The sequence below is a fragment of the Pholcus phalangioides genome, unplaced genomic scaffold, assembly GCF_987345545.1.
Source record: "Pholcus phalangioides strain wild (caught in Gottingen) unplaced genomic scaffold, Ppha-v1.0 ptg000042l_1, whole genome shotgun sequence".
Lineage (NCBI taxonomy): Eukaryota > Metazoa > Arthropoda > Arachnida > Araneae > Pholcidae > Pholcus > Pholcus phalangioides.
This window is the reverse complement of record NW_028301628.1, coordinates 37,054,495-37,067,803: the sequence shown is the minus strand read 5'-3', so window position 1 is coordinate 37,067,803 and position 13,309 is coordinate 37,054,495. Positions and strand designations below refer to the sequence as shown.

Below are 13,309 nucleotides of genomic sequence, written 5' to 3'. Positions count from 1 at the left end.
CAACCAAAACAAAATGGACAAAAATCTTAAAGGTTAACTTAGTCAATGACTGATCTATTCACATAATATGTGAATAGATCAGTCATTATAATAAGTAATATTACCTATCTATTACTTTAATACTTTGGTATGCAACTTCATGGCACTAACTTCACTGACCTTTATTAAAACTGATGAAATGAGAAGGAATTTTGTATTCACTTCTGTGATGCAATTCATATTGTTGGGTTTCACATTAAGAGAAGACATGCTTTATTAAGAACTTATACAGGCAACATGCTTTGCAGAAATGGTATTTATTCATATTTATCGCTAACCCTTTTGTCTAATTCAAAGGAAAACAGCCGACTCCAGAAGTAAAAAAAATAGTTTTAAATATTTCACTTTGTGAAGTAAGTTAAGATTCTCAGAACTTCATTAAAGTAAAAGTTCAAAATTCGAACACTTATTATTCTATTATATTACCACTGACAAAAACTATTTTTGCCGGGGCAGTTTTTTCCATTGTTTTTTCCAGTATGGCAAAAGCTTGCCAACCTGGTGAAGTTATTAATTATGCTTTTATCCAAACATGATGTGTTAATATCTATAATCAAAGATTGTCTTAAGGGCAATTTGACAGTGTAAAATTAGAAAGACTTTGATCCACAGTCCTGAATTAAATATTCATAGGAGTTTACATTCTAGAGTTTCTGCTACATCTGGAAAAAGCATGATTTGTAGAAAAATGCTGTAGAAGTCCATTATATAACGAGAGCTCACAATCATGGAGAAAATTGTTGTAACGAACTCCTCGTTATATGCTATTTTGCTTTGTCAGGTTATAATTTTTTGACTCCCGTTTGAACACTTTATTCTAATAATAGCGAATGAATCTCAAATGATTACAATTCTCAATTATTGTATCACTGCTCAACTTCATGGCTGTATGGACTACTTAGAATATTCCCGTTGTATTAATTCACACTGTTAGTTTAATTCTTCATGAGAAGGTAAAATTAGCATTCTTTGAGAATTTTGTTGATGTAACAGCAAAGTTCCATAATTTTAAACTCATTATAACAAATTATTTTTTGTATCTTCAATATTTGCCATTTGACGATTACACGTAAGTCTTATTTATAAGCCGTACTCTTTATACCCAGACATTTACTGTATCTAGGCCTTTAATGCCTGCAATATTGCATAAATAAAGGTTTTTATTTTTCTAGTAAACACATTTTGTAAGTGAAAAAAATTGTTTCCTTTAATCAAAAAGTTATAATATTTGCAAATATTTTCTATGTACAAACAGTACAATTGCCTATGATTTTCATTGACAGTTTTCCCAAAACATGTTTCTGTTGACTTTTTGTATATTTATGCACTGTTTATTTCATGTGACTTGTGTCTTCCGAATCGAAAGAAATAATTTTGACTTCAGATGCTTTATATTCAGTTCGTGTCGAACCCGGATGAGAGAAATGGGAGCACTGCTACTGCTGTCTGTGATCCGCTGAATGATCAGTCAAAGCAGCGACAGATGAATAGTTATTATCCGTTGATCCGCACCAATGCAACTCCAATCATATTTAATCCTGGTCCCGTGGATCCTGACTCTCTCCAGAGTGAGCAAAACTACTAGTATCTTAATTTATTTTATATGTTCGCTTTTGTGTTTAATCTTGGTTTATTGTGCTTGTATTTGTCAGGGCTTAATTGCTCTGTTTTGAGAATTTGGTTTTTCAGAACATGCATGTCAATTATTGTATTAAATATTGTATTTTATTTATTAAATATTGTATTTTATTTATTAAATATTGTATTTTATTTATTAAATATTGTATTTTATTTATTAAATATTGTATTTTATTTATTAAATATTGTATTTTTATGGTACAGTATTCTCATTAAATATTTTGGGTGTATAGTCATAGTCAATTTGAATTTAACTCAGCAGCAGGAAGGAACAGTGCTCACAATTCTATACTGTTATTTATTTTTGCAGTTATAATTTTGAGCGATTCTAGGAGATTTTGTGTATTTTTTTTTCACTGTTGGTTAAATTTGTACCTGTGAGACGTCGCTTTGATAAAGCTGTTACTTCACAGCACCCTGCATATAAAATTATGATTAACGACTCTTCCCTTTAGCTTTATAACTTCACACTTATAACCGCTTATGCCTGTTTTACCAATCATTTTTGTTTTTTGTTATGTTATTTTTAATAAATCAATTGCTCGGTTTCTCAAATCAACTAGATTAGTGATTTTGTAGTCGGGCAACAAAAGGCTCTATCGCTAAGTTTTAATTTCATAAAGTAGAATGTTTATAATGGAATGAAATCAAGAAGCTATCCATTCTTAGATAAGACAAGCAGGCATTTTATTTTATGATAATCACAGTTTTTGATTTTATTTTAGTGTTTATTAGTTTTTTTGTGATAATTGCTCTTATTTTGGGGTTGCTGTATTTTAATTATAATTTGAAATCACCATATTTTTATTGGCATGTTTTTTTCAACCACCTCGTTGAGCACTTTGCTTGTTGTGGCCTTTGTATTTGTATGGTACAATATATATATATACACACACACACACACACACACACACACACACACACACACACACAATTCATGTATCTTGTATTGGTCTAATTTTCATTTTATTCTCAAATGTGAATAAATGGAAGCATTATAATACTTTATTATTATTTTTTTAAAAATTGTTTTGCAGGTGATACAGATTGCATAACAAGCAGAGTAAATCGTGGAGCAAATCTTACTTCAATTGTATCTGCAACATTTTTGGATTATCCGAATTCAACGATTGCATCAGAAAATCAGACATCTAAATTAGAATGGAGTCACCGGAAGCACAAGAGAACAAGGAATCATGCTGACAACACTATTCTATCAGAAAATATAGCCGGGCACAGAGGTAACGAGGATATTGACTCGCTGGTTAAATTCATAGAAGCTGCTGACAAAAATGAGAAGTCGTTATCTAGGAACAATCCGAACCACATCCTGTCTAAGAGCAGCTCTGCTCCTGAAAATTTCAAACGAAAGACTAATGGGAAAGAACCAAAGTCTAATCAAAACAAACCGCTTAATTTATACAAGAAAAAATTTCAGTTAAATGAGGAAAGCTCTGGTGGTACAACTGATGATTCAAAAACTGATTTCATCAAAAATATGAGTTCCGAATCAGAACTGTCTGATGATTCTTACAACAACAAGAATAAACCCTTCTCTTCTGACTTTGCTACATCTTGCTTGCCTCTCGATATTAACAGCAATGTTATGGATAGTGCTATGTTAGATGCCTCGCAAATGTATTTCAACAAACAGAACACTGTAGATATGCTGGACAATTCCTCTTCAGATATGCCTGTCACAGAAATATCCAGTTTCGCCTCAGATTTCTATTCGGTTACAGATGCTGTACCTCAAGCTGTAGAAGAATCTGGATTCAGGATTGTGAAGAAAAAGCAGAGAAAGAAACATCAGGGGAAAAGGTCAGAGAATTATCGGTGGCATAGTGCTGCAGCTAGAGCTGGCCAGAACACTGGTGGTAGTCACAGTTATTATTCCAAAGAACAGGTAGATCATAGCAGTGGCAGCATAATACTGCTGCCTGGAATGACACTTTCTCAGCGTGGTCAGTGTGGTAACCAAGACTCGCGACGTAAATCGACAAGTAGTGTCCCTCACTCCGAACAATCCTCTGCAGATAATTCTGATTTAGACAGCGTCCATTCATTGCCTGTACGTGGTTCGGCTCCCCATCCGACTAAGGCTCATCCTCATACAACACCGTCGTCCTCTTCTTCAACGCCACAGGCTTCTTATGCCGACATTGCTCGTATGCCTGTATCTGTTGCGTCAAAGCTTAGTCCATCTGTTGCAGCTAGTGGAAGTACGCCACCTGTTTCAGCAAAATGTATAGCTTCAGACAAGAATCAGTGCAGTTTTGAGAACTGGTTAAATGCATCAAGTGTGAGTAATCCAGCAATTTTTACCGAGTGTGAAACAAGTGAGGAAGGTGCTGTGAAAAGCTCTGACTTAATCTGCAAATCTACCAGGGAAAACAACACACAAACTGAGCCTCTTGTTAGTTGTCAAGGTGGACTTTCATTAGACAGTAACAGCAACATTCCTGTTCAAGACTTGGAAAAAAGTGTGTGTAGTTCTAACCGCAAGACTGTTTGCACCGGCTTTTCATGCAGGGATAAAGCTTGCGCTTGCGTAAAAGAAGATAAACTTTTGTCATCACAGCCATTAGTAATGTCAAAATCAAACAGTAGTGAACGAACACAAAGGCCTGCTGTAGTCATGATGGGTAATATACCTACTACAGAGGCCAGTGATATTAGTTTTGGTATTGACTTGAAAGAAATACTCCAGATCAGCTTAGATCAGCATACTGAATCTGATGTGCCTGACATAAAGCTGGGAATCCCTGACTTATGTAATGCAAAACCCGAAGATCAGCAATTAGATACTTTGGGCATAGTTACTAGTGTCAATGATTGTGAAGAATCGTGCACTAAAGCCGATAGCATAAGTTCCTTGAATGCAGATATTAGTAAATTATGTGATGGTGACCGGGATAGTACGTTTCACGATAACTCATCTAGTCCATGTAATGAATTATTTTTACTTTCTGGTCAAAAGCTTCAATTTAAGGAATGCAATGAGGTTGATACAGAACTGTTCAACTACAAACAAATAGTGGAATTGGTTGCCAGAGGTTAGTATTTTTTCTTTCGTTATATAAAATAAAACTTGTGTATAATGATGCTGAAGGGACCAGAGAAAAGCATTATTATGTAGAATTTATCATTGTGAATGGAATATACAGGGTGGGGCAGTTAAACCACTTTTCATGGGCATTGAAGAAATGTATGAAAACATTCTTTTTTTCATTTATCACAACGAATGTTGAGAGCGCAGATGGTAATTGGTATACAACAAGGGAAAAGTTTGTTTTTTTTAATATCGCTCCAGCAAGATGCTGACCATTTTTGTACATGTCTGAGTCTCATACAAAAATTCTAGCTGACGCATCACAGTACCGCCGTACTACGTATGAACTTTTTTCAATCTATACTCTTCAGTCCTGTATTATTGGTGAGAGAATCTCAAAACCTTTAAATTGAGATGTCCCCCATAAAAAAGTAATTATCATCATGAAGGTTACTGAACATCCTCATTCTTACTGATGAGGCAGTTCGGGAAAGGGTCTTTCAGAAGGCTATTTCTCATTCACAGGAAATTGTATAAGTTCTGTAATGAGGAAGGTTTCCAGAAGGATTATATAGAGGTTTGTGCATACCGGCAATGCTATGACGTAAATAAAAATTTCTGTATGAGACAAGCATTGTGCTCATTGCAGAACAATGCAAAACATTCTGCTTTGGGGACCAGGGTTAATATGAATAGATCTCAATTATTTTAGATTAGCAGGGTTTCACTGTATTTCTCTAAACTATGTAGATTCAGCAATGAAAAATATGGGCTCATGGTTCAATTTCATTTTTGTTGCTAAGTATAACTTTCACACCACCACCCACATATGCTTGGCAAATCAAAAAAAATATTCAGTTTTCACACACACATCAAAATTTCTTTTAAAATTTTTAAATGTTTTTAAGTATCCATCCTCAATAATGCAGTAGAACCTCTCTAATGTTGATGCTTCTTACGGTATGTTTTTTCCTGAAGCGAGGACTTTTTTCTTTACCCAAATTTTGTTTCGGCTCTTTTTAATAAATAAGCAATTTTTTTTCATACTTATATATTTTCTATATGTACTGTTGGATGGTGTCTAATACAGTTTTTGGAATTCTGAGAAAGTGGAGACAATGATGCCACATATATGTCTAAATGTGATTAGTCAGAAATATCAGCTTCAATCATCTTCCCTTGTTTCATTTCTCTGCTCTGTTTAGTTAACCTTAAAATGTCAAAGTCCTCGCATGAGGAAAAAATATACCGGACGAAGAGTGTCCAGATTGGAGAGGTTCTATTGTATTATTGAGGATGGATACTTTCAAAAAAAAAAACATTTAAAAACTTTAAAAAATATTTTGCTGCCACCTTAATATATTTTTAATTTGCCAAGCATGTGAGTGGTGGTGTGAGGGTTATACTAGCAACAAAAATGAACTTTTATTTTTAGAACTTGTCCAGCACTATTTTCTATGATTATCAAAGTGAATTTCCAAACATGCTGAAAATGTCATTGATGTGGCAGGTATAAGCTGCTAATGGCAATGAATGATTTAACTCCAGAACTTCATTGCCATTAGCAGCTTATACCTGCCACATCAATGGACATTTTCAACATGTTTGGAAATTCACTTTGATAATCATAGAAAATAATAGTGCTGTACAAGTGCTAATAAAGTGCTTTCTTGGAGTTGGTCATAACTCCAAGAAAGTTGTACTTTTATATGCAGAAGCCGGTGTAAAGAATGAAACAGAAAATCTACCATTTATCATATTTGGAAAAACAATATTTTTTCAGGAGGGGAGGGTGTTTTTGAATCCGTACAATGTCTATACAAAATATATTTAAAAAATAGGTAAAGGGATCTGTTTACTAGTAAGTCATGTAATTTAGAAATTATGGTTTAAAATTTAATTATCTATTTATATATAAGCATATATTTTTTTTATTTTTTAAAGAAAATATGAATCGAAGTGCTTAAAAAGGCACATTACTGCTTTAAATATGAAAACTTGAAATGAACAACTAGATACACAATTGAAAACCACCAAATGTCTCGACAAATTCGGATTTGAAAGGTGCTGCTATATATATTTTTACTTTTTCAGACTTGATAATCTTTCCATGTTGGAAGATGCTCTTCCATGCAATTGGAAAATTTTATTGCCTACAAATGTTGCAAATTATTCATTCATTACACTTCACTCACAGAGTTGAGAAAAAAATCAGTTCAAAAAATTGATTGTAGATGGCAGCACTGCACAACAAGCATTACACAGAAACAAACTTTACTGAGAGTTCACTATACAAATACAACGCCACAACAGGCAAATTGCCCAACGAGGTGGCTGACTTAAGAACATCATGGATCCCCGAGCCATTTTTGGAGGCCCTACCTACTACTACACCACACATGCACCCCGCCCCCCCCCCCCCCCCCCGCGCGGAACCCCCCAAAGAATCGGTACATGCGGGAATGATGTACGTGTAGTGAAACCTGACGTGAAATTCTTTTGTTGTTTCTCTGTAATGCTTGTTATGTGTAGTGCTGCCATCTGCCACCAGATTTTCTAACTATGAGTGAAGTGTTGTGATTGAATGATTTATCGTTGTAGGACTGTTGCTCTCTGTGGCGAGACTTTTTAACGGGGAGATCGGCCCGCATTTGCGCCTTGAAGTTGGGAACCACAGAAAACCAACTTCCGCCGACCACCTATACATACACACACATTCCAACATGTACCAATTCGTTAGAAGCTCCGCAGAGTAATATGGACGAGGTACGTGTCTGGTTAAGACTTCAAATCCTTGGACTCTAATTTAGCAGTAGTCAATTCCTTGCGTTACCCGTGAATAAATTTTGACATGGACTTATTTTTTTATATATGTTTTTTTTTTTAATGCTGTATATTTAGCTTATATAAAGTAAAAGTTAATATTATTTTATATTTTTCAGAGTGGAAAAATGTTCATAAAGAATACTGTAATGGTAAGTTAGTATTATTATTATTATTTTTTTTTTTTTTTGGTACACATTGTTTTACCAGTGGGTAGGAAAAAGCACTTAGCCTTCAACTTTTTGGTCAGGGAAAAACATTTCATAGTTCGTTAATGTTGCCAATTAATCTTGGAATATTATAGGTCTACATGAAATTTATGAGGAGCAGCAATTTGTACAGACACTCAAATTCTAGTTACTGTAATTGTAGAATTTCAAATTTTATTTTTTATAGCTTTTTTTAGATTATAGTTTCCCAACCTTTTTGTCCCATCACCCCCCTTCAAAACAAAAAAAAAAAATTCTCCCAGCATCCCCTCCCCCCACGCAATCTAACCCATAGAATCCTATGCTATACCTGTAGTTTCTACCGCCCCCCTTGAACATTCCATCGCCACCCACGTTGGAAATCACTGGTCTTCAATAAAATGCCATTTCTTGTGGAATTTCAGAAAACAAGCACAATGAAATCAGTGTAGAATGTTGATTTGGTATCCAAAGGTTCACTAAACATTTACAGGACTTTAATTCATAAATATTCTGTTCAAAAAGAGAAGGTTTGACTAATATCTATTCAGTTACAGAAAATGCTGCTTACAAAATATGTGTGGGGGAAGTTTTTGTTTTCCCTAGAGAGATTTTGATTGTTCCCTCAAGTGTCAGAAAAGGTTTCAGTCTCGTCTGGTATTTGACCCCTTTTACTTTTGGGTTTTCGGCAACGAGTTTTGGTGATGCTGAAGTGCAGACGATATACAGTAAAACCCCTTTCACCGGACACCTCTCAGATGCAGTCACGCATCTTCTGCAGCCATATACTATTTTCCCCTTCTATAATAAAAATATGCATTTCAAACCCCTGATCCAACAGTCACCCTTCTTTTACATACAAATTTTTTGTCCCATCAGTTGACTGCAAAAGAGAGGTTTAAATGGTAGCTTTGGAAAATGGTTCATTTAGGAAACAAAATGTAAAAAAGGTGAGTGGGGTGGGTTTTTCACTTGATAAACAAGGTGAAAAACCCACCCACTCATCCAAGCCCCAAACGTTTTCATATAACGACTATATATTTCCCGTTTGACAACTACCCGATAGAACAATAGATCATTATAATGAGCATCGACTGTAGTTACTTTATTGAATTCTTGACTGCCTATTCGAATCAATAACTCTAATCATGTCAAGTATGCTTCTGTCCACCTGATAAAGATAGTCTCAATGATTAAAAAATTTTCCAGGCATTTTGATTGGCTATTATAACTGATTGCTCCCAGCAGCTTTGGTGTAATTATATGAAGAAAGAGTGTCAACTATACACCATTCCTATGATTCCTAAAATACTTTCTCTTTTTATTACACAAGACATACCTTTTACAGTTAAATATTGTCAAACAATTTGAAAAATGGTCTGAGCATCCGAAACAAACTAGTGGTGAAAACTGATCAGCTTATCCAAACTCAGCATATTTTTGCTGTGAAATTATGCATTACAATTATTTTATGTAAACATGTATTAATTATACATTAAATTAATCAGATATCATTTCACACAAGGTGAAGTAACAAGCCTTAATTAATTACATTTCTTAAAACGAACAAAAAAAATTAAGAGTTTTTTTTTTTTTGCTTTTTTTCTAATTTCATATCTTCCACTGTTTTGGAAAAATGGTTTCTTGAAAAACTCTTCCTGTCTGTAATGTATTTGATTTTATTGGTCAAGCCTTAATGCTCTCTTACATAATCTTCACTTCAGAAAATTTATTTGCATATCGCCAACGCTAGAGGAGATGGCAGTTAAAAAAATATAAACAATAACGCTGGGGGAAAACAAAAACTTCAATTCCTTTCATAGGGCTACCCTTAAAATCTTGTTGTGGGGCGAAGAAAACATGGCTGTTGATTTTTTTTGATGGATAACATAGCCATGATCTCAAACATCAGATTTTTCATTCATAAACTATTTATTTGAAAATAAATAGGACATATTACAAATACTATGGAAGTTTAAATACATAAAGGAAATTGGCAGTAGATTGCTGCTGTATCAGCCTCCGTGGCTACAAAAATCTAACTGAATTAATAACGGCCATTCCCCTTCACAGGGCTAAAGCCTGTTTTTTACAATAATAGCTATGTAGCATCCTTCACAGGCTAAATGAGTAACATTTCATATAAAATCTTGTCATACAAGATAGATCATTTATATTATAAAGGTTTTCTAATTTTGTCATTTATTGGACTTTCACCAGCTTTCAGGATTTTTAATTGGTTTTTTTTTTTTAATTTAATAGAATAGTCAACCTATTGTGGATAGTTTTAAACATATGTTGTGATATTTTTTGTTGCCTAAAAAAGCTAAACTCCTAAGATGGTGTAGAAATATTTTCATTCTCAAATAAGGTCGATCTTAAATAGATTTGTATGGAAAACACACAGAAAATCAATTTTATATGTATAGATAAACTAATCTTTTATTTGAAAATTTCACTTTTGCATATTTAGAATAAGATATACTGGGCTCCCACTCGTCCTACTTTCTCGGTTTTGTCCTACTTTTTTACCAAATCCTATCTACAAAATTTGTGTAATTGATTTTAATTGAGCAGGAAATCATTGATATATTGCCAAATATTACAAATGTTGGAGATTGCAATTAATGATTCTGCCAAAGCAGAAATTGTATCATTTTTAAGGTTATTTGGGGGAGGGGGGGTGTATGTGGACCATTTGGTTGATTAATTTTTCATTTGCTTAGTTTCAGGGTTCAACAAATATAGTAGTCATTGAAAACTTCTGTCTGGATGGAAAAAATAAGTTTGTATTTATTACTTCATGGTCTTCGACAGTAACTAACATTCATCATTAAAAATTATGGTGCAAATAGGTGAAACAACAGTTTGCATTACAAAGCAGTTGGATACATAGGCCTAATCTAGGTTTGGTGATTCTGATGCTACCCAATAGCATTCAATTGTCTTCTGTATTTTTAAGACATGAAGAGGCATAAACAATATTTACAATGTGCTCAGCAAAAAGCTAGAAATGAATGTGCTTCATTTGTCAAAAATGATTACACTGGCATTGAACAGTAAAATGTGAGCAAATCCCTTTAAAAAAAGATGGAGAACACAGTAAAACAATCTGGTTCGCCTTGCCTTATTTACGCCAGATCTTGTGATTTGCGCATTTTGCACTGTGCTTTTGAAAGTGGTCACGAAGGAGCATCATTCTTAAAAAACGTACGTCTTTGAAATTTGCTGTGCTTTGTCGAAGAGAGTTGACAAGCTCTGCACTTTGGAAGACTCCAAAAAGAATGTAATATATGAGGAAAGACAGCAAAGAATTATCAGTGGTTGCTAGTGCACTGTTTAGTTACAAAAATTAGTTTTGTAACTGTCATTTTGGTTTGGCTTGAGTCAATCTTATAGGAAACTGAAATAATGCTAAGAAAAAAAAAGTTAATTCAGAATTTAAAATTTTTTTTTAATTATTTGAATTTTTTTTTTTTGTAAAAAAAATTTTTTTAGGGGATTTTTTTCCATTATGCTATGATTATGTTGTCTGGGGGGGTTACCCTCCCTCATCCTACGTTTTAGTCCTGCGTTTTCTTATTTTTTGAGTGGGAGCCCTGAATATATATCGTATATTGCGATATTTTTTTAAACAAATTTGAGATATATATGTTATGATTAAATGTGATAAATTGCTGATTATTATGCATAATCGTTGATCATCTGAGTTTGATATATTTTGCTTTCACCGGCAACTATTCATAATTGTGAATATTGGTAAGTATGATAAATGTGGAAGAAATCGTACGGAAATATCACTTAAATTCAACCACTTATCAGTTCCGCACATGATGAATGCACTACACGTTTCACCATAAAAATTTAATTAAATGAAAATAAGTGTTATAAGGATAAAAACACATAAATTACTAGCTGTTACACATAGCTCTGCTCACAATGATTTGGCAGTCTGAAAATTCTCCCTTTAGGGGTTGAATTTTGAAAAATCCTTTCCTAATGAGTCTATATTATAAAATAAAACTATTGACCGAATTTCATATTTATAGCTTCGGCAGTTTCATCTCAGCAATGATGAATCAGTCAGAACATGTTTCTTAAATGTACAAATTACCTGTTTTGTAATGTTATCTTTCACACATATCAACATCTTTAAACATAATGAGCGTCCCCAATCAAATCTGTCATCCTATAGGCCCAGGCCCATCATTTAGGGGGAACACTGAAAATGGGATACATACATTGAGTCCATATGCTTTGCCCCCCCCCCCCCCCCCCGGAAAAAGTTGAAATTACGGTCCTGTATAGGCCCACTCAAGTGTGAGCAAACTTTCCAGTGAATTCAAGTAATTCATTGATAATTTATTATATTTATCAATACGAATTTAGGGTTATACATAATCACTAGTAAATATAATTTGCAAAATTTATCTAACTTATCAAAATAGTCTGTGATTAAGCATAATCACTGGATTTATCGCATTTACTATTACATAAGACTGACAGGGTTGATTGATATGTATAAATTAAATTTTTATTCAAGTGTAAATTTTGATGCTTTCTACACATTTTTTTCCTTATAGAAATGAACAAGAATGGGGACAAAGTGAAGTATTATGAAAACAGCTGCTGAGACCAATTGTGCCCATATGTGAAAAAAATAATAAAACGGAAAAAAAAATTAAATATATATATTATGTATGTTGTATCGATCTGATTGGAACACTCAAAGTGAAATCAGATAATTCACTGTGAGAAGCGATAGTAATCTTGCTTTGCTAAAAGTCACGTTCCTTACAGGGGGAAAGGGGCTCTTGAAAAATGCCATAGCAAAGTATGTATCGTTCTGTGTTTTGACATGTGTTAGCAGGGAAAATTTTGAAACAGCATTACTGAGCTGTTCAAAATTATTCTGGGACAATTAACGACATAGTTTAAAGCATCAAAGTTGAAATTAATGGGGGGGGGGTGCATTAACTCAAACCATGCAATGGCTGTAGCACTGTAATTTATATTAACTGATATATTATACGTGAACTCTTTGCTGCTGCCGCTGCGGATTTCTGTTAAATGCTTGACTGGAATGTAAACTTTGCAAATGGCATTATTGTTGTTTCTGGAAGTGGATCTTGCCGAGTAAAGAAATTATGTAACATCTGTCATCTGCATCATTTTATTCCACTTTCTATTCCCATATAATTTCAAGGCCTTTTTTCGCAGTCCCCCCCTGGAATCATTTTATACATATTGTGCCCGTTTTCGGTTTATTGTAAATTGTTGTCCATCTTATTGTTGATAAATGAGAATTTTCCAACGGTATTTAAATATGTATCGGAAATCTGCGCGGAATGTTTTTTTTTTAGATGTTTTAACAACTCTAAATTCAGTGTTGGTTATTATTTAAAGAACTTTTTCCTGTGAGGGCCATGTAGGAGTTACTCCTAATTGTCCAATAAATAAAGTGATGCAAATTACGGTCTCTTAAGTTATAATTGAACCGGGGGAAATAATTATATTTCAGAGCTCGATGTGGTTGTGATTTAGTGAATGTTGGGAACATATTCAAATG

The 13,309-nt window shown here is 33.8% G+C and overlaps 1 protein-coding gene across 2 annotated transcripts in view; it reads left to right on the top strand.

Annotated features, from left to right (window-relative positions):
* LOC149064977 (uncharacterized) overlaps window positions 1-12,901 on the top strand; it is a 33,552-nt gene extending 20,651 nt beyond the window's left edge. Inside the window, exons 4-7 of one of the 2 annotated variants that reach the window (XM_089255455.1) lie at window positions 1,439-1,607; window positions 2,715-4,733; window positions 7,672-7,704; window positions 12,324-12,901. In XM_089255455.1, the coding sequence (XP_089111581.1) occupies window positions 1,439-1,607; window positions 2,715-4,733; window positions 7,672-7,704; window positions 12,324-12,373 (2,271 nt within the window). In that variant the 3' untranslated portion in view covers window positions 12,374-12,901. Of the gene's footprint in view, window positions 1-1,423; window positions 1,608-2,714; window positions 4,734-7,671; window positions 7,705-12,323 lie in introns of both variants that reach the window. The other variant, XM_089255454.1, reaches the window with a different exon arrangement.
* The last annotated feature ends 408 nt before the right edge of the window (window positions 12,902-13,309 follow it).